The sequence below is a fragment of the Schistocerca serialis genome, chromosome 4 (assembly GCF_023864345.2).
Source record: "Schistocerca serialis cubense isolate TAMUIC-IGC-003099 chromosome 4, iqSchSeri2.2, whole genome shotgun sequence".
In the NCBI taxonomy this organism is placed as follows: Eukaryota; Metazoa; Arthropoda; class Insecta; order Orthoptera; family Acrididae; genus Schistocerca; species Schistocerca serialis.
This window is the reverse complement of record NC_064641.1, coordinates 123,132,527-123,154,944: the sequence shown is the minus strand read 5'-3', so window position 1 is coordinate 123,154,944 and position 22,418 is coordinate 123,132,527. Positions and strand designations below refer to the sequence as shown.

At 45.2% G+C, this 22,418-nt stretch overlaps 1 protein-coding gene across 1 annotated transcript in view; it reads left to right on the top strand.

Moving 5' to 3' along the window:
- LOC126474311 (proton-coupled amino acid transporter-like protein CG1139) overlaps positions 1-22,418 on the top strand; it is a 70,226-nt gene that overhangs the window by 41,642 nt on the left and 6,166 nt on the right. Inside the window, exons 6-8 of the mRNA XM_050101777.1 lie at positions 776-1,063; positions 14,743-14,921; positions 19,203-19,372. Of these exons, the coding sequence (XP_049957734.1) occupies positions 776-1,063; positions 14,743-14,921; positions 19,203-19,372 (637 nt within the window). The remainder of the gene's footprint in view (positions 1-775; positions 1,064-14,742; positions 14,922-19,202; positions 19,373-22,418) is intronic.

Below are 22,418 nucleotides of genomic sequence, written 5' to 3'. Positions count from 1 at the left end.
TTTCAACGGATTGCCACAGGGTACAGCGTGATTCATCACTCCAAATCAGTCGTTCGCAGTCTTTCACTGTCCAGTAACGTCACTCTTTACAACACCTTTTTTGCTCTACTTTGCAGTGACTTCAGAAATCTTTGGGTTGCGCAACTGCTCGACTATTGTGCCCCATTTTTTAACGCCATACCCACATTCATCGTACTAGATGGACTGTTGGTAGCACTTTGGAACTCACGAGTGATTTCTTCTGCTGATTTCATGCCATTTTACACCCGCCTTCGGCATTGGTCGACGGTCCCTCTCCGTCTGTACCTGAGGTCTCCTTGGTCTTGGTTCAGCTCTTGTTATTCCTTTGGATTTCCACTTATCAGTCACATCACCGACAGTCTACTTGTGCAGCTGTGGAAGGGCTGAAATGGCCCGGATGGATTTCTTACTCAAGACTAGTACACTTCCAAAGTCACTGACTTGTCCTGAACGATCTGTTGTGCTATTACTGCTTCTCTACTATCAACACAACACTCCCCGCCTCCTTATATACTGACAGGTCCGCCTCTCGTGACATCTAGTGGTCAGTTCCACATTACATTGGGGTATCCGGACACTTTTGATCAGATACAATGTCAATCCTTCACGTCCATTTTCTCCGATATAAACACCAGACTAAATTTCGTTACAAGCATTTCCGCGTTGCTGTTGTACAGACAATAGCGCTGTTAAGTCAGTGTGCGCGAGTGTTTGTTCAGCCTGTGTGTGTAGTGAGACTAGTTTCCCTCCTCAGGTTGGAGACTACCACTCGACGTCTGACGCGACACGCTTCGACGTGCGGATCTACACGGCCATGCTGGCTCCCTTGGTGCTGGCCAAGGGCCAACTGCGGCACCTCAAGACGCTGGTGCCCTTCTCGATGATGGCCAACCTGTGCATCGTGACGGGCTTCGCGGTCACCTTGTACTACATGTTCGTCGACCTGCCGCCGTTAGAAGACCGCCGCCTGCTGCCCTCATCCATCACTGCCCTACCAGTCTTCCTCACCACCACCATCTACGCAATGGAAGGCGTCGGCGCGGTGAGTACTCTCATTCAGGTATCTTAGTCTCTGGACATATGTGGCCAGAGACAGCATCAGAAACTCTTCCTTCTAACCTCCTCCCAGACTAGACATTTTCCATTCAGGGATTTGGGCATGTAGAATACTATCAATTTGAATCGATTTGCGTAAGAGATGATGTATCTAACATCATCACTGAGCAGCCCTCGGTGTGCCCAACAATCCCTAGGTATCCTATAGGGAATTGGCCTTCCAGATGGGTAAACATACATCATGCACCAGTTACTTTGCAGACTTATTCAACTTTGTATGAATTCGCCATGGACACAATTTCTACACAAGAGTAACATGTTGAAATTCTGATAGCATCATGTGTACAAATATGTTTTGACGAGTTATGGTGCTATGGCATCGCTAGCGCACTGTGCCATTTGTGTAGAGCAAATACACATACTCACACATCAGTCCACGGACTCTGAAGATCATGCGCTAACTTCACAATGTTCTTCCCATGGATAGCGATGTGGTGCACTCTGGACCCAGTTCTCATGAACAGCCAGCTACTGTCCTTGATCTTCCAGTTGGACGGAAACCATCACGCTTTCACGTAAGCACAACTTTGACCTAGAAAGTATATCCTAACAAACCGCCCAACCAGGATTATTGCGCTAGCTTTCATTCTCTGCTCGATGTCCCGTCAATTTGTACAGTCCTTGGTCTTTTTTACGTATCCAAGTATTATCTTCACTAATTGGTTCAAAGACCTTTCTGACGATTTTCTGTTAAAAGATCAACACGTTCTCTTCATATTTCTGGAGTGCTTACGCTTTCTGTCCCAAATAACAGTACTGGTACTATCACTGCATTATAAGGTTTAAGTCTGTTATTAATTGACATAATTTGTGTTGCAATTATCTGCTTCACACTGATTTAAGTTTTAGATACATTTACTATACGTTGCGTAATTACTTGTTTTAAGTTATTAGACCAGTTGAACCAGATGCTAAAGTATTTAAAACTTCCCCTTCTGTCTATGTACTATACTGCTACCTGTAATGGAGCGTTATTAAGGGTTTCTCCGAATAATTCTATCATTACAGTCTTCTCCTCATTAATTCAAAGTGCAATTTTACTGGCGTTGTTTACTAAGTACACTACAGTTTCCGCTATGGCTGCGCTGTCGTGTGTATATCCCAATAACTGTGTTCTTCTACGTATTTTGCTTCACCTCACTACCTTCTCTTTTCATTTCGCGAATTGCTCTCTCCTGGGACAAATTAAAAACCTGTAGTGAAATATCATCACCTGAAAAACCATCATGAGGAGATGGTGAATTCTTTGGACAGCTCCCCTGGTATTTCATCTCGGCTTTTATCGCAGCTGTACACTCCTTCACCAAATTAATTAACTTCCTTGGACCGCAGGTCTCCCTCAGGATGTTGCACGTACTTAATCTGTGTATACTATCATAAGCCTTCGAGAAATCTACAAATGTTACCAGAAACCGATTCTCCCAAATTTGTCTCATGCTTGAAATTTGATCCCCAGTTGAACTTGCTGCCCGAAAATGAGCCTGTTACTCTGCAACAATATCTTCAGCAAATGGCCGCAGATTTTCAAAAATTGTTAACGGTAGAACCTTGTGCGGTACACTTAGCAGAGATCTACTTCTGTAGATGCCACAATTCCTGTTACTGTTCGTTTTGAGCAATGGGATAGTGGTAGATTACTTCCACTCTTTGGGTAATTCCTCCTTTATCCATAACTGACTTACGAAAGTTTACATCTCTTTCTGAAATGTTTCCTCTCCTGCTTTCAATATTTCTGCCGTTATTATATCTTTTCCTGGCTCGTTATTATTCTCTTTGTACGTCATGTTGAGTCATTTCAATTTTTCCTTTCTGTACCACGTCTGAAATTCTTCCTTTTAGTAAAAAATTCTCAGGATCTTCAGCGTTGAGTAGCTGCTCCAAATTCTTTCTTTTTTTACAGCATATTTTTAGAAGTAGCGGCTTAATTCTTTGACTATTTCTCACATGCTTCATCACGTGAAATATTTACCTACTGTCAAATATTGTGTTTATCCTCCCAATTTCATCAATAACCTTGGTCATGAATTTCCACAGAACGAGGTCAGCACAGTGGATTCGCATTTGGGAGGACGACTGTTCGAACCCGCGTCCGGCCATCCTGATTTAGGTTTTCCGTGATTTCCCTAAATCACTTTAGGCAAATGCCGGGATGGTTCCTTAGGAAGGGCTAGGTCGAATTCCTTCCTCGTCCTTGCCTAATCTGATGGGACCGATGATCTCACTGTTTGGTCCCCTCCCCCAAATCAACCAACCAACCATTAGTTTTCTTTTCTCTAACCTCAGAATCATTCGTTTCTCTTTTTATGTTACTGAGTGAGTCCGGATTTTCCCCACAATTTCTGTCCAACGCGTGTATTTGTGTTAGTGTCTTCTTGGTCTATTCAGATGCTTCGCATGTATCATTGAACTATTTATTCTTGGTTGTTGTTTTAGAATCTCGTTTACTGCTTCAGTTACAGTAGTTTTTATATCTTCCCACTGATCTTTCGTCACTGGGTTCGGTGACAGGACTTCATATGTGTTATGCACTCTGACACTATACTAATAATACAACTCTGGATTCTTAAGCTTCTTGTCAAACTATCTGTTGATCATGTTCTTCTTCTTCCTGAAATAGCACACCTATATTTGTAATTGGTTGATTTCTGAGTAACCGGCAGCTGTGGCCGAGCTGTTCTAGACGCTTCAGTCCCGAACCGCGCTGCTGCTGCGGTCGCAGGTTCGAATCCTGCCTCAGGCATGGATGTGTGTGATGTCCTTAGGTTAGTTAGGTTTAAGCAGTTCTAAGTCTAGGGGACTGATGACCTCAGATGTTAAGTCCCATACTGCTTAGAGCCATTTTTTTGACTGATGGGTGTCCGCATCAGCTCCTCTGTTAGACGTATCATATATTTCTTCTACCTTTCATTTATAAACATACGATCGGTCTGATATATCGTATGACCACCTGAGGGAAGTCCTTGTGTGTATCCTTTTGTAGGGGAAGGTCACTGAGCTCAACAGACGTTTATGGCTTAGCGCCAAACTCATCAGATGCAGTATACCATCTTTACCGATAGTTTGCCTGCACATGTCTTCCCGTCCGCAGCTCTTGGTCTAGTGGTAGCCAGCACGGTAGCTCAGCGTGTTCGGTCAGAGGGCTGCTCGCCCTATGTAATAAAAAAAGTGAGTAAAAGAATCAACGATCAACTTGAACGGATGTCTTGTGACGTCCGCCCAGACAAAAATACAACGAACAATACTGAAGAAAATGAAAAAAAAAAGAAGTGGCTTGCGTTGCTATCTCTGGTCTGGATCACGGGGTCCCGGGTTCGATTCCCGGCAGGGTTGGGGGATTTTCTCTGCCCGAGGACTGGGTGTCTGTATTGTCCTCATCATTTCATCATCATCGTAATTCGTTACAGTGGCTAACTTGGACAGTGTAAAAATTGGTACCTTGTACGGTCGCTGATGACCGCGCAGACGAGCGCCCCACGAACCAAACATCATCATCGTCATCACACGTCTTCCTGTCTCAATTTGGCATATACATTTCCCAAAATGATGTTAATGTTACTGATACCAATGCTTCCCACTGTTCTTTCTAGTTCTTCATAAAATTCACTTTTCTCGCCCGCGTCGTTTACGTTTTTTGCGATATTGCAGTGCCTGTGTTGTTCAGAAGTACGATGCATGCATGCATGCATGCATGTATGCATGCATGTATGCATATCCGAAGGAGCAGGCACTGCGGTGACTGCAGCTACTAAGAAAGACGTGAAATGTATTCGCATTTGCGAATATGGAAAGCATCAGCTGTAAACGGAATTATGACAGTGAAAATTGGTGCCAGACCGGGATCGAACCAGGATTTCGCCTCACCATTAGGATATCCGTGCACGACTCACAGCCAGACCCCAGTTGCGTTTGTCGTCAACAATGTGTCTACAATCCGCATTCGTGCATTATATATGTATGCATTATTCATGTCCAAAGTTTCTTTGGACATGAATGACTGCTGTCGGTGGATAAAAATGATACCACAGTGTCTGAGTACTTCAGAAGAAAGATATGAACTTCTATCGGACATGCATGCACATATGTCTGAAAGAACTTTGTATCCTGACCAACATAGGCGCTACAAAATCATACACTCCTGGAAATTGAAATAAGAACACCGTGAATTCATTGTCCCAGGAAGGGGAAACTTTATTGACACATTCCTGGGGTCAGATACATCACATGATCACACTGACAGAACCACAGGCACATAGACACAGGCAACAGAGCATGCACAATGTCGGCACTAGTACAGTGTATATCCACCTTTCGCAGCAATGCAGGCTGCTATTCTCCCATGGAGACGATCGTAGAGATGCTGGATGTAGTCCTGTGGAACGGCTTGCCATGCCATTTCCACCTGGCGCCTCAGTTGGACCAGCGTTCGTGCTGGACGTGCAGACCGCGTGAGACGACGCTTCATCCAGTCCCAAACATACTCAATGGGGGACAGATCCGGAGATCTTGCTGGCCAGAGTAGTTGACTTACACCTTCTAGAGCACGTTGGGTGGCACGGGATACATGCGGACGTGCATTGTCCTGTTGGAACAGCAAGTTCCCTTGCCGGTCTAGGAATGGTAGAACGATGGGTTCGATGACGGTTTGGATGTACCGTGCACTATTCAGTGTCCCCTCGACGATCACCAGTGGTGTACGGCCAGTGTAGGAGATCGCTCCCCACACCATGATGCTGGGTGTTGGCCCTGTGTGCCTCGGTCGTATGCAGTCCTGATTGTGGCGCTCACCTGCACGGCGCCAAACACGCATACGACCATCATTGGCACCAAGGCAGAAGCGACTCTCATCGCTGAAGACGACACGTCTCCATTCGTCCCTCCATTCACGCCTGTCGCGACACCACTGGAGGCGGGCTGCACGATGTTGGGGCGTGAGCGGAAGACGGCCTAACGGTGTGTGGGACCGTAGCCCAGCTTCATGGAGACGGTTGCGAATGGTCCTCGCCGATACCCCAGGAGCAACAGTGTCCCTAATTTGCTGGGAAGTGGCGGTGCGGTCCCCTACGGCACTGCGTAGGATCCTACGGTCTTGGCGTGCATCCGTGCGTCGCTGCGGTCCGGTCCCAGGTCGACGGGCACGTGCACCTTCCGCCGACCACTGGCGACAACATCGATGTACTGTGGAGACCTCATGCCCCACGTGTTGAGCAATTCGGCGGTACGTCCACCCGGCCTCCCGCATGTCCACTATACGCCCTCGCTCAAAGTCCGTCAACTGCACATACGGTTCACGTCCACGCTGTCGCGGCATGCTACCAGTGTTAAAGACTGCGATGGAGCTCCGTATGCCACGGCAAACTGGCTGACACTGACGGCGGCGGTGCACAAATGCTGCGCAGCTAGCGCCATTCGACGGCCAACACCGCGGTTCCTGGTGTGTCCGCTGTGCCGTGCGTGTGATCATTGCTTGTACAGCCCTCTCGCAGTGTCCGGAGCAAGTATGGTGGGTCTGACAAACCGGTGTCAATGTGTTCTTTTTTCCATTTCCAGGAGTGTGTTTATCCACCGATACCGGGCAAGTGACTTTCAATTAAAATGACTCCCTTGCACAGGAATATATACGGAGACAATTATTGAACTACATGAAATAAAATCGTCATGACTAGCGAACGGTTTGAGTTAGGAAGTTCAAACTGGACGGTTGGCTCCGGGCCGTGATGGTAATTATTATGTGCGTGTATGGTTTGGTTTAGCAACGAACCCCACTTTCATTTGGATGGATTCGTCAATAAGCAAAATTGGCGCATTTGGGGGACTAAGAATCTGCATTTTGCTATCGAAAAGTCTCTTCACCCTCAGCGGATGACTGTGTGGTGTGCAATGCCCAGTCAGGGAATAATCGGCTGGATATCCCTTGTTGGCACAGTGCCTACCAAACGGTTCGTGAAGGTTTTGGAAGATGATTTCACCCTCATTATCCAAAGTGACCCTGATCTCGATATGACTTGGTTCATGTAAGACGGAGCTCGACCCCGTAAAAGCAGAAGAGTGTTTGATGTCCTCGAAGAGCACTCTGGGGACCGCATTCTGGCTCTGTGGTACCCAGAGGTCATTGGCATGGGCCTGGATTGGCCACCATATTCTCCGGATATGAACACATGCGATTCCTTATTGTGAGGCTATATAAAACACAAGGTGTACAGCAATAACCCACAAACCATTTCTGAGCTGAAAACAGGCATTCAGGAGGTCATCAACAGTATCGATGTTCCCCCATTTCAGCGGGTCATGCAGAATTTCGCTATTCGTCTGCTCCACATCATCGCCAATGATACCAGGCATATCGAAAATATCGTAACCTAAATCATAATATCTGTAGTGACGTTCACATGTTGAATGAACTGTGTGCATGCCGTAGTTTGTAAATAATTTACGTTTTTTCATATTGCTCAATAATTGTCACCCTATACATAATGAATGTACGATTGCGGAATGTAGACACACGGTTCACGACAAATGGAAGTTTGGATCTTGTCAGTCATGCTCGAATAGCCGAATAGCTTAATGGGCAGTTGCGTCTTTAGCAGGGCAGCAGTGCGACGTTATGTTTGTGTCCCCGTCGCGGAGTGAGCTCTCCTGCTGTTTACTCAATTCTCGGCCGTTTCACGTGCCCTGGCTTAAGCATACTGATCAGATTGGCGAATCAACAACAGCAAATATACGCTCAAAGTTACGTTTCAAATCGAATTCACACGACTAGAAGCACTCTAAGTCGAAAGATTTTTACGGGAAGAGGTGAAAATCCCGGCGGCCTACATTGTCAGTATGCATTTATCCACTGTGAGCACTATAGCCTGTTTCAAGATCATCAACGATGCAACATGTGAACGGATCCTTCGGAAAAAACAGAGCCTCCGCTTCTGCCACGTTGATGGCAATGTGGATACTGTGGACGTCGATCATGGGACTCCACACGATCAAGATCTTTGAACGTCCATTTGAACTCCCAGCAGAAGACGTCAAATCGACCCTTCGCACTACGGCACGGTATATAGATGTCGTGAAAAAATGGGTGAAGTTCCGAATATCTACTGACCCAAATCATTGGCTCAAATTGTCCAGAATGTTCTTCAAAACAATGTGAACAGTCATGGCCAGGTGATATGGCGCATTGTCATCCCTAAATATTTCATCGTTGTTTGGGAATACCCCAGTGCATGAATGGATGCAAATGGTTTCTAAGTAGGCCTACATAGACAAGGGGCCCAGTCCATTCCATGTATCCACAGCTCACACTATTATGGAGGAACCACAAGCTTGCACAATGCCTTGCTGTTAACTTAGGTCCATGGCTTCGTGCGGTCTGCTCCGTATTCGAGCTCTAACATCAGCTCTTACCAATTGAAACTGGGACTCATCTGACCAGGCCACAGTTTTCCACTCATCTACGGTCCAAACGATAGGGTCACGAGCCCAGGAGAAGCACCGCAGGCGATGCTGCGCTGTTACCAAAGACTCTCGCTTCGGTTATCTGCTGCTATAGTCCATTAACGCCACATTTCTCCGTACTGTCCAAACGAATACGTTCGTCGTACGTCCCACATTGATTTAAGCGGTTATTTCACGCAGTGTTGCTTCTCTGTTAGCACCGACAACTCAACATAAAAGCCACTGCTGTCGGTCGCTAAGTGAAGGCTGTCGGCCACTGCGTTGTCCTTGCTGAGAGATGATGCGTGTAATTTTATATTCTCGGCACACTTTTGACACTGTAGATCTCGCAATATTGAATGCCCTAGCTATTTACGAAATAGAACTCTCCAAGCGTCTAACTCCAACTACCATTACGCGTTAAATGTCTGTTAATTCCCGTCGTGCTGCGTTAATCACGCCGGACACCTTTTCACGTGAATCATGAACACACATGTCAGCTCCGCCAATGCAGTGCCCTTTATACCTTCTGTACGCGATACTACCGCCATCTGGACATATGCATATCATTATCTCATAACTTTTGCCACCTCACTGTTCGAGAACGCCCGAAATGCGCAGGTCGGCAGGCGTTCGGCAGTCTCAGCGTTCGGGAAATAATGTGTTTCTGCGCCGGGGACACCTTCCTCTGCATGATCTCTACTCATGCACACTTGAAAACTGCGAAGGGTTTTAACGACTATCATTGACTGCGTAGTCAAACGTTTAAATACAATTTTCGTATACACTGGTCAGCCAGAAGGCTGTGACAACCGACCTACTATCCATACAGTACTGGCCATTAAAATTGCTACACCACCAAGATGACGTGGTGCAGACGTGAAATTTGAACGACAGGAAGAAGATGCTGTGATATGCAAATGATTAGCTTTTCAGAGCATTCACATCAAGTTGCGCCGATGGCGACACCTACAACGTGCTGATATGAGGAAAGTTTGCAACCAATATGTCATACACAAACAGCAGTTGACCGGCGTTGCCTGGTGAAACGTTGTTGTGATGCCTCGTGTAAGGATTTCGGTTTATCGTATCGCTACATTGCTACTCCCGTTGGTCGAGATCCAATGACTGTTAACAAAATATGGAATCGGTGGGTTCAGGAGGGTAATACGGAACGCCGTGCTGGATCCCAACGGCCTCGAATCACTATCAGTCGAGATGACAGGCATCTTACCCGCATGACTGTAACAGATCGTGCAGCCACGTCTCGATCCCTGAGTCAACAGATGGGGACGTTTGCAAGACAATAAGCATCTGCACGAACAGTTCGAGGACGTTTGCAGCAGCATGGACTATCAGCTCGGAGACCATGGCTGCGATTACCCTTGACGCTGCATCACAGACAGGAGCGCCTGCGATGGTTTACTCAACGACGAACCTGGGTGCACGAATGGCAAAACATCATTTTTCCGGATGAATCCAGGACTGTTTACAGTATCATGATGGTCGCATCCGTGTCTGGCGACTTCGCGGTGAAGGCACATTGGAAGCGTGTATTCGTCATCGCCATAATGGAAAATGTTCGTCTGCTGCCCTGGCCAGGACATTCTCCAGATCTCTCACCAATTGAAAACGTCTGGTCAATGATGGCCGAGGAACTGGCTCGTCACAATACGCCAGTCACTACTCTTGATGAACCGTGGTATCGTGTTGAAGCTGCATGGGCAGCTGTACCTGTACACGCCATCCAAGCTCTGTTTGACTCAATGCTCAGGCGTATCAAGGCCAGAGGTGGTTGTTCTGAGTACTGATTTCTCAGGATCTATGCACCCAAATTGCGTGAAAATGTACTGACATGTCAGTTCTAATATAATATATTTGTCCAATGAGTACCCGTTTATCATCTGCATTTCTTCTTGGTGTAGCGATTGTAATGGCCGGTAGTGTATAAACCCGTCCAAGCGATAGCAGCGTCACCTGGGGATGTATGACTGATAGACACACGCAAAGTGCATGTAGTATCAGTGAGCGGGCTGTTCGTAGAGTGGGAAAGGCGCGATCTATCTGAGTTTGACTGAGGACAGACTGTAATCTGCCGGAGGCTCGGTAAGAATATTTCCGAAAACTGTACGACCTGTCGGGTACAGTGCAGTGGTGAGTGTCTTCAGCATGTGGTGAAACCAAGGCGCAACCACATCCAGACGTGCGGTTGGGCGGCCACTCCTCATTACAGAGGTCGGATGTCTGAGACAAGCCGGAGGACGGAGACAATCTGGCGGTGGCCCCATTATGCTCTGGGGAACATTCACGTGGGCATACATGGGTCCTGTGGAGCTCGTGCAAGGCACCATGACGGCCATGGAGTATCGTAGACTGGTTGCAAAAAAATGGTTCAAATGGATCTGAGCGCTGAGGTACTTAAAATCTGAGGTCATCAGTTCCCTAGAACTTAGAACTACTTAAACCTAACTAACCTAACGACGTCACACACATCCATGCCCGAGGCAGGATCGAATCTGCGACCGTAGCAGTCACGCGGTTCCCGACTGAAGTGCCTAGAACCGCTCGGCCACCACGGCCGGCAGACTGTTTGCAGATCACATACATCCCTACATGACCATCATGTTTCCTGATGGCAGTGTCATTTTTCAACAAGACAGTGAACCACGTTAGAAGGCCATAAGTGTGAGGGAATGGTTCGAGGAACACAGTGGCGAGTTACAGTTAAGGTGCTGCCTCCCCCCCCCCCCCCCCTCCCACCCCCCACTCCCCAGCTCACCAGATCTAAACCCGATCGATCACATCTGGGATGTGATTGAACGTGGTGGCAGAGCTCATAACCCTCGTCCATGGAATTTACGGCAATTAGTTGACGTGTGTGCAGATGTGGTGCAAATTCCCTCTAGCAACGTACCAAGGTCTAATTGCTTCCATGCACTATAATCTGTGCCAAATGTGGATGTACCGGCTATTAGGTAGATGGCCGTAATTTTCTGGCTGATCAGTTTATTTACGCCTATTAAATTTCATTGACTTATGTTTGAGATCAGTCTCTGTACCTAATAGCTAATTATTAGATGTTGTATTAACCCTAGATTCCTAAACCCTAGTAAAATTTACGACTGCAGTTCGTATCAGTCTGCGGTTCCAGCAAATCTGGTACTGTCAGCATAGAGTGTAAAACAGGACTTTTTGTAATAAATTTGTATGATATACCACTAAAGAGCTTATAACTACAGTTGACTAGTGCATCAACTAGAATTTAAGTCTTCACTTGAATAAAATATGGAGTGGTAAAATTTATTATGGTTTAGTAAAAATGTGAAACTTTCCCGCTTTAGTGTTTTAGGTTCAAATATGTACCCTCTTCTAACAACAATCTGTAGCAGATCGCTGGGCTACGACTTGGTGGGAAAAATATGTAAGTCATTCAAAGCCCTTAAAAACTGTGACATAACAGACACAAACATCTACTGGCCTAACTCGTCAACTTTAATTTGTTGCGGAATTATGAAACTAATAATTTGGTCTCATGATGTCACATTTGGAGAGGGAACAATTCTTCAATAGAAATTAACACGGATTTCACAATCACCGCTCATGAGAATCTGACATCGCTCTGCTCGTTTTACTGATCTAAGAGGCTACAGATAGCGGAGGGAGACTGATGCAGTGTATTTTGACTTTTGGAGAGCCTTCGATACAGTCTGCCAAACAATGTTATGTGACAGCAGGTATATGATCGGATTTAAACTACTGCTCAATAGGTAGTTCTTAATTTAAATGTATCGCGAGTGGCGAAACTACCGTTAAGTGCGTCTCAGCTGTAGATAATATGACACTGTTCACAAAATATGTAATCAGTTTCACTGGCAGTGGTTTTAGCTCTCGGGGGCTCTCGCAAAAGATGCATTTGTGTGCAGGGAAGTCACTTTGTTAGAAAATTTTCATGTTTGGACTGATGACGTAAAATCTTTCTTTCCAATTCATTGACTGATTCCACATGGCTGTGTTTACTCTTCTTTTGAATTTTCTGAAGCATTCGATTCGCAGAAAGGATTTGGCCCCCTGCAGGTCTGCTTCCGAGACGTTTTTCTACTACACTGTCTGACAAAAAGGAAGACTACTTGGATTACGATGCAACTGCACACATCAAAAAAAGTTTTGCATCACCCCGATTCCTAGAACTCCTGAAGACAGAAGTTGACTGTGGATATTGTATCACAGACACAGTCTCTTTGACTGTTCATCGATGTCACTAAAACCGCCCAAAGATGTAAACAACCGTGCATGAGCAGCGCCTATTTGACAGAGGGTCCGACAGCCGACCATTTCCAGTCATTTCACCAGGAAGGAGGTACACGGTTCGTGTTGTCTGTAGTTCAACCATGCCTAGGTTGTCAACACCGCTGTTCCATCGTGGCCGCATTGTTACTTTGTGCAAGGAATGGCTCTCAACAAGAGAACTTCCCAGGCGTCTCGGAGTGAACCAAAGCTATGTTGTTCGGACATGGAGGAGATACAGGGAGACGGGAACTGTCAATGACATGCCTCGCTCAGGCCACACAAGGGCTATTACTGCAGTGGATGACCGCTACCCACGGATTATGACTCGGAGGAATCCTGACAGCAACTCCACCATGTTGAATAAACCTTTTCGTGCAGCCACAGTACGTCGTGTTAAGACTCAAACTGTGCGTAATAGGCTGCATGATGCCCAACTTCACTACCGACGTCCATGGCGAGGTCCACCTTTGAAACCATGACACCATGCAGCGCGGTACAGACGAGCCCAACAACATGCCGAATGGACCGCTCAGGTTTGGCACCACGTTCTATTCACCGATGAGTGTCGCATATGCCTTCAACGAGACAGTCGGCGGAGGCGTATTTGGAGGCAACCCGGTCAGGCTGAACGCCTTAGACACACTGTCCAGCGAGTGTAACAAGGTGGAGGTTCCCTGCTGTTTCTCATCTTCAAGCCCCACCCTTAGATGTTCTAGGAGTATGCAAATAATGAGTCATGTATCATTAATCAACACTGAAGCTGCAAGCTAGTTACGGGTAGTAGTTAGTAGTTGTCACCGTTTGAGTTCACACACACACACACACACACACACACACACACACACACACAAGTCTGTCCTTCTACTGAGGTTGTGCAGGAAGTCCGTCGGGTTTGCTTTGCGATACGACAAAGATCGTCCACATCTACAGTGGAACTATAGTTCTAAAACAAAAAACATGTGGATAGACATCAATTTACAGTAAAGTGGTATATAGTATGTGGTGAGACAAGGGGGGGGGGGGACTCGTGAGGCTACGTTACCAATATGGTGGCAATTTTGGAAACCACTATATTCTATGTAGCTTGTAGTGTGTCATAGCAATTTTTGCAAACTTTGTTCCCATATCTCTTGCTAACTGGAAAGAAAAGAAAAGAAATTGCAGTCCTATAAAAGAGAATAAAATAGGGTTGAGGAGGACTGAAGATGACCTCTAAGCTTATCTTCGGAAGGCCTGGAGAAATTTCAGCCTAATTCGGAACACATACGACTTGATTCCTAGTTCTGCTACGAATGCGGTAGGGATGAGTATTAGATGACAAGTAAATATAATCCTAAACGAACTATTTTTGTGGCGAATAGACGGTTTTCGGTGTTCCTAGACAGAACGGTGACAAATTCGATGACTTTTTAGCCCAAGTGCTTGGTTTTGTGGGAAAGGGGGTGACGTCAAATAATCCAAAACGATGAGTATTTTTTGACGATTCAGCAGTATTCAGTGTTGATAGTCCGGTTACAATTCTTATGACGTGTGATGTAGAGTGACTGATGTGTGGCTAGTGAGCTGACGTAAGAGGTAACACGTAAAGCATAATTCCGGACTGTAGGGAGGAATTTGAACCAAACTATCTGGGGACACACCGGGGGTAGGAGACGTACAGCACTTGTAGTCGGAATAGAGTGCGAAGGTGGTGACATGGAAAAATAATAAAAAGTGACTATGTTAGCGACATATTCGTAACCCTCGGATTTGACAAATATATAACTGGGAAACACGAGTGACGTATAGTACTTCAAAATGTTGTTTATATCTCAATGAAACATTTCCATAAGCAACATGATTAAGTACTATCTGTCTCTAGAGATAGTGACGGATTTTCTGTTCCTTCTTCAGGTGATGCCCGTGGAGAACAACATGCGGAATCCCACACACTTCTCCGGATGTCCCGGGGTGGTGAACACGGCCATGGTGCTCGTGTGCACCCTGTACTGCGTGGTGGGCTTCTTCGGCTACTACAAGTACGGGGAGGACACCATGGGCAGCATCACCCTCAACCTGCCCGTCCATGACATGTGAGTCTCACCTGCTGTGCAGTCTGGGCGGCTTTCAGCCAGAATTCAATTTCTATTACGTTTGTTTTATCGTTTAGAAATAACTGGCAGGCTCTTCGCTAGCCCCCATGTTTTCATACCGTATTAACTGGAACCTGCAGTATGAACCAGGCACATTTCAAGTGGTACCACATAATGAATAGATTACAATTTTGTAGGTCTTGTACAGTAATCACTACACTAGCGTATCTGTATATAATCCTAATCACGTACACCTACTACCTCAAGACACAATAACGGAATGTTTTCTAAATCCTGTCTCAAATCGATATAGGATTTAAGAATGACCGAATCCGCATTGAACAAGCTCTGTTGCTGATATATTCGGCACGAGGGAATCAGCAGTTAAGTTGACATTTGAAATATGTCTCAGTTACACATTAATTTCTATATGATCAGTATTCATCAATATTAGATCATGTTGTCAGATGATCTTCAAATCTAAAAATTTAACAAATTAAAAATCTAAGTATCTACATTCTATTACTTTACAATAGCAGAAAACTATTGCAGATTACAACATTCATCTATGTAATTGCCTACGCCCGTAGCTAGACAGAAATATACAACAAAATAAAGTAGTTTACGAAACTGGCGGAACCGTAAGTACGAGGAGAGTTCGATAAGCAATGCAATACTTTTTTTTCTCGGGCAATATCGGTTGAAAAAAAGCTGAGGTCGTCTTGGAACATCGCGGAATATAGAGATATGTAAACAAACAGAATACAGCACTGCGGTCGGCAACGTCTATACAATACAACAAGTGTCTGGCGCAATTATTAGATCGGTTACTACTACTACAATGGTTGGTTATGAAGATTTAAGTGAGTTTGAAAAATGTTCAAATGTGTGTGAAATCTTATGGGACTAAACTGCTAAGGTCATCAGTCTCTAAGCTTACACATTATTTAGCTTAAATTATCCTAAGGACAAACACACACAGCCATGCCCGAGGGAGGACTCGAACCTCCGGCGGGATCAGCCGCACAGTCCATGACTGCAGCGCACTAGACCGCTCGGCTAATCCCGCGCGGCTAAGTGAGTTTGAACGTGGTTTTATAATCGGCGCACGAGCGATGGGGCACAGTTTCTCAGAGGTAGCGATGAAGAGGGCATTTTCCCGTAACGACCATTTCACGAATGTATGTTCAATATAAGGAATCTGGTAAAACATCAAATCTCCGACATCGCTGCGGCAGGAAAAAGATCTTGCAAGAACAGTACCAACGACGACTGAAGAGAATCGTTCAACGTGACTGAAGTGCAACCAATCTGCAAATTGCTGCCTAGTTCAATGCTGGGACATCAACAAGTGTTAGCTTGCAAACCATTCAACAAAACATCATCGATGTAGGTTTTTGGAGCCGAAGGCCCTTTCGTGTAGCCTTGATAACTGCACAACACAAAGCTTCACGCATCGCCTGGGCCCGTCAACACCGAAATTGGACTGTTGATGGCTGGAAACATGTTGCCTGGTGGGACAAGTCTCGTTCCAAATTGTGTCGAGCGGATGGACGTGTACGGGTGTGGAGAAACCCTCATGAATCCATGGTCGCTGCATATCAGCAGGCGACTGTTCAAGCTGGTGGAAGCTCTGTAATTGTGTCGGGTGTGTACAGTTGGATTGATATGCGACCCCTGATACGACTAGGTACAACTCTGACAGGTGGCACGTACGTAAGAATCCTGTCTGATCACCTGCGTCCATACGTGTCCGTTGCGCATTCCGACGGACTTGGGCAAATCCAGCAGGACAATGCGACACTCCAGACGTCCAGAATTGCTCCAGAATGTCTCCAGAAAGACAATTCTGAGTTTAAACACTTCCGCTGGCCACCAATCTCCCCAGACAATGAACATTACTGAGCATATCTGGGATGCCTTGCAACGTGTTGCTCAGGAGAGATATCCACCCCCACGTAGTCTTACGGATTTATGGACAGCCCTGAAGGATTCATGGTGTCAGTTCCCTCCAGCACTACTTTAGACATTGGTTGAGTCCGTGCCACGTCGTGTTGGGCACTTGTGCGTGTTCGTGAGGGCCCTATACGATATTAGGCAGGTGTGCCAGTTTCATTTGCTCTTTACTGTATTATATATTTTCGATCTTCAGCGGAGTCTGTGCTGATTTGAAACTTCCTGGCAGATTTTGACTGTGTGCCAGATCGGGACTCGAACCCACGAACCTTACGTTTGATGGGCAGTTGTACTACCAACTGAACTATCCAAGCACTTTGCAAAAGTAACACTCTGTTCTTCCTAGAGTGCTAGTCACGCAAAACATGCAGGAGAAGTTTGGAAGGCAGAAGATGAGCTTCTGCAGTAATAATAATAATAATAAAGATTTTATTGTCTTTAGGCCATTACAGCAATTGACAACGTCAAATGAAGTTACAATTTATAATACAGTGTGATAAGGTATTGACTACTGAAATTTTTAGCTTATATTACAATAAATGTACAGTGGGTCATCTGTTGGATTACTGCATTTTACAGTTGAAGAATTCATTGATATCATAGAACGGGTGGGCAATAAACGATTCATGCAGTCTTTCTTTGAATGTATGTTCAGGAAGATCCTGTATGGCATGTGGCAGCTTATTAAGTAGCTTGTGCCCTGTGACTTCATAGCTATGTATTGATTTTGATAGTCTGTGGTAAGGCGTGTATATGTGTTTGATGCTTCTTTTGTTGTAACAATGTACATTTTCTCTACGTTTCACATCTTGTAGGTTCCTCTTCGTAAAGATTAAGACATTGTATATATAGAGGTTTATTACAGTCATAATTTTTTGTTTAGTAAATAAGGGTTTGCAGTGAGCCTTATGTGAAGAATTTGTAATTATCCTAATGGCTTTCTTCTGCAATAATAGGATGTCATGTATATGACTACAGTTACCCCACAAGATAATGCCATAGGATATTATACTCTGGAAAAATGCAAAATAAGATGATGTGATGTATGTTTCAGGTACACAATTTCTGAGTTGTCCTAATAAATAAATTACTCTAGATAGTTTACTACTAATATAGTTTACATGTTGGCCCCAGGATAACTTTTCTTCTAAATAAACTCCCAGGAATTTAACAGAACTAGGGTCATCTGATAGTGGCTTGTCTCTTAGAGTGAAGATTATCTGCTGAGTTTTATTTTCATTTAGCAGGAAACCATTTGCTCTGAACCAATATGCTGCATGAGTGAGTGTATTTTCGGCACAGGTTTTAAGATCATTAAGATTGTTACTGCTATGGAGAAAAGTCGTATCATCTGCATACAATACAGTGGTGGATCTAATAAACGAGGGGAAGTCATTGATCATTATCAGAAACAGGAAGGGCCCCAGTACAGATCCCTGAGGCACACCTACTTTAACATTTTCTAATTACAGCTATGAGGACAGTGTATGAGAAGTGCTTGGGTAGCTCAGTTGGTAGAGCACTTGTCGGCAAAAGACAAAAATCGCAGGTTCGAATCCCGATCCGGCACACAGTTTTCATCTGTCAGGAAATTTATGTAATGCAAAGTTTTGTACAGCTTACGGCTTCTGAATCGAGCAAATAAAAATTGAACTTTTTTAGCTTCCTGTGAATTATACAGGGTGGTCACAAACAGCCTGAAATGCTGGTAAGGGAATTGCAGGGTAGGTTGTGCTGAGAGATAACTGTTAAGAAAAAAAATCGGCACGTTGCGCTGTTCTCGAGTGAATTAGCATTGAAGTTAGCCAGTCATATCGTTGCGCACGCAAATTCAAGTTGCGCGCCAGAGACGGTGTCGCCAAGCCGGTTCTTCGTGCGCTATCATCTACGCTACGAGAAGAACCTGACGATAATTGTGTTTGGCGGACCGCTAGAATTTGCGCACCCAACTTCATTCCTAATTAACTCGGAAACGACGCAAGGCATCGAATTTTTTCTTAACAATTATTTCTCAGTACAGCCTACCTTGCAACACCCATTAAAGGTTTTCAGAGTTTTTCTGGTTTAGGTTTCCTGTGGTTTCCCTAAATCGCTCTACACAAATGCCGGGATGGTTCCTTTGAAAGGGCACGGCCGACTTCCTTCCTCATCCTTCCCTAATCCGATGAGACCGATGATCTCGCTGTTTGGTCCCCTCCCCCAAATCTACCTGTCAGCCAACCAACTTTTCTGATCACACCGCACAGACACTCACTTGAGGGATTAAGTTTAAAGTAACATTAAGAAACTGTTTGGAATACTGCAGAGAGTCTTGTGTTGTTGCAGCCTGGCGCAGGTGGTGAAACTGGCGGTGGCGGCCAGTAGCTTTTTGTCGTACGGCCTGCAGCTCTACATCGTGGTGGACATCGCCTGGAAGCCGCTGGCGGCCCGCATAGACCCCGTCTACCACAACGTGGGGGAGAGGATCCTCAGGGTTGCGCTGGTGCTCGGCACAGGTCAGTCGCACGCGCCGCCATTGTGAACCTTGCGTAGTGAACGCCAGCCATGTTACGCTCCCTCCTGGACAGATACGAGTGTCGTTCAATAAGTAATGCTCCAAATTTTTTTAAAAAGATGTTAATATACATGGACAAACGTCTTTCTCGGCGCTTAACGTTTGATATTTGCTCTGTGCGCAGGAATATTTTCCAACCGTTCTGGCAGATGGCAGATGGCAGAGCCGTAGTACAGCGTCAGATGCTGCAGTTCATAGGAGTACAGTTGGGCGATGGGTAAAGAAAGTTACAGTTTCAGGAAATGCAGAAACAGAGCTCCATGATCAGTCACGCTCGGGACGGCATTCACAACCACTGCTCCAGACATGCACAATCATGCGGATGATATTATTCGTGCCGATCGGCGCATCACAACTCGACAATTCGCTCTACAGTTGTCAGTCAGCATTGGATGTGCGTCTGCAATGATCGAGACCTTCGGGTATTCAAAGAGGCATTCACGATGGGATCAACGAATGCTCACAGCGGAGCACAAGATTCAAAGAAAGGTCATTTCGTCTGAATTGTTGGAGCGTCCTGAGACCGACGGTGAGGTCTTTTTGTTACTGATTGTTACGCGAGACGAAAGCTGGGTCCACCGGAAACAAAAGGCAGTCCACGGAGTGCCACCATCCTCATTCATCGCAAAAGAAGAAATTCAAGACAACCCCTGTCCCAGAAAAGTCATGGTGACAGTCTCCTGGAACTGTGATGGCGTTGTTCTCCTGAATGTCATGCTGAGAGGGTCAACCATCAATTCACAGGGATACCTGAAGATTGTGAATAAACTGAAAATCCTTTTCCGACGTGTTGGATCGGACAAGAATCCAGTATAAATCTTGCTCCAGCACAATAATGCATGCCCATACACAAGTCTGAGAACCCGGGGACACATCGACAAATTAGGTAGGACATCATTGCCTCATCCACCCTGCAGTTCAGAAATGGAACCCTCGGACTTCCATCTCTTTGGGCCGCTTAAAGATTCTCTACGGGGAACACACTTTGAAGACGACGAGAGTGTCAGTCGTGCAGAAAAAACACGACTACTCTTATAGTACAAGAACTTTTACCAGCTGGCAATACATGCTCTTCCACAACGTTGGCGTACGACCATAAAACGTGATGGAGACTACGTAGAAAAATAGGACACGGACAAGACATGTTGATGTACGTGTATATTGTCATCAAATTCTTACTCTTAACAACATATATGTTCTGAGAAAAAAGAGTGTGGGGCATTACTTACTGAATGACCCTCGTAGTTCTCCTGGCTTCTCTGCGCTGTATTACAGACTCGAGCTCTACGTCTGGAAGTACGTGTCACCTGTGTCCCTCCTTATCATCAACAATGCAGTTGTTTCGTAAACAGCTCACCTTACTTCTCGACCAGTCTCTTTTGAATGATATACGCTTGGTGCAGGGATCCTCCAGCTTTTTCATCCCATTGGAGAAAGAGGTTCTGTAAAACTCTGCAAAATACTCGTTGACTGCAGCTATCACTTCCTCTTTTGATGAGAATTTCTTCCCAACAGGCCGGCCGTAGTGGCCGTGCGGTTCTAGGCGCTACAGTCTGGAACCGAGCGACCGCTACGGTGCAGGTTCGAATGCTGCCTCGGGCATGGATGTGTGTAATGTCCTTAGGTTAGTTAGGTTTAATTAGTTCTAAGTTCTAGGCGACTGATGACCTCAGAAGTTAAGTCGCATAGTGCTCAGAGCCATTTCAACCATCTTCCCAACAAGTCGAAGTTTCAAACTAAGGAGCAGGAGAAAGTCACTTGGGGCAAAGTTGGTTAATGGGATTGACGAAGAACCATTTCAAAGAGCAATTAATGCACTCTTGCCATTATTATCGCTGTTGTGTCGGATGCTGCATTTTCCTGGTGAAAGATCAGTTTTTTGGGTGCCAGGCTTGGTCTTTTTTCAGCTATCGCAAGTTCCAGACAATCCAAAAATGAAGCGTAATAGGCTCCAGGTGTGGTACTGGTCTTTTTCCGAGTACCGTATGAGGATTATCAGCTTGGAATCCAAGAAACAGTCGCAATCACGTTACCAGCTGACAGAGTGGTCTGTGTCTCCTTCGGTTCAGATTCAGTACCTTTATCCATTGTTTTGAGTGCCAATTTGACACTGGTGTGTAATGATGGATCCAGATTTCATCAACAGTCACAAATCTGCTCAAAAAGTCTTGCGGATTGCGATTAATGTAGTGCCGGATGCGCTACTCACCGATTGTGTGCAATCGTGTGACACCCACCTCCTGTTCTCAGGGCACTCACTTGAGATGACTACAATCTCAGAAACCTCAAGAATTTTTATCAGCGATCTTGCATTACCACCTCACGGGTTCGGTCAATAACTTCCTTTGCAGTGATCACAATTGGACGGCCAGTCTCTCACAGAAATCTACCAGACTTACCAACCATCTTTTCATTTAGTTCTTCTTCAGACGTTCCTTTCGTCTTTATGATAAACCCATTTCTATTCAGTTTAAGGTCATAATCATCAAATGCTGTCTTTATCCTTACGTGTTCATTAGTCTTCTCCTCCCTTATCAGATTGTAGAATTGAATCTGGCTGTTAATTTTCTTGGTCATACATTTCGGCACATTTGTGACATCATTAGTGCTTTATTTTTTTTCTATTTCGTTTCAGGCCAACTTAGGACCACGTTAACATAACTACATATTTCCCTTTTCCTTCATCCTTGTCCAGAACTTTCATTTTCTCAAGATGAGTTCTTTTCCTCTGATCTGACTGTTGGATTCCAGTTGTTGTTCTGTTTATGTTTCTGAAAATGTTTGAATCAATTGAAATCTAGTCTGAATTTGCCACTGTCGAGTAAGCTCTCCTATGCAGTCTTCATTTCTTCTGAGTCTTTTTTCTCTTGCCCCTTCATCCTTTCTTTATCTGCTTCTCTGGTTGGCAAGAATGTTAATCTGTCTTCCTTCATTCTCTCTAAATGTATTTTCCTGACATGATCTCTTATTTTAGGGCAGAATGAATA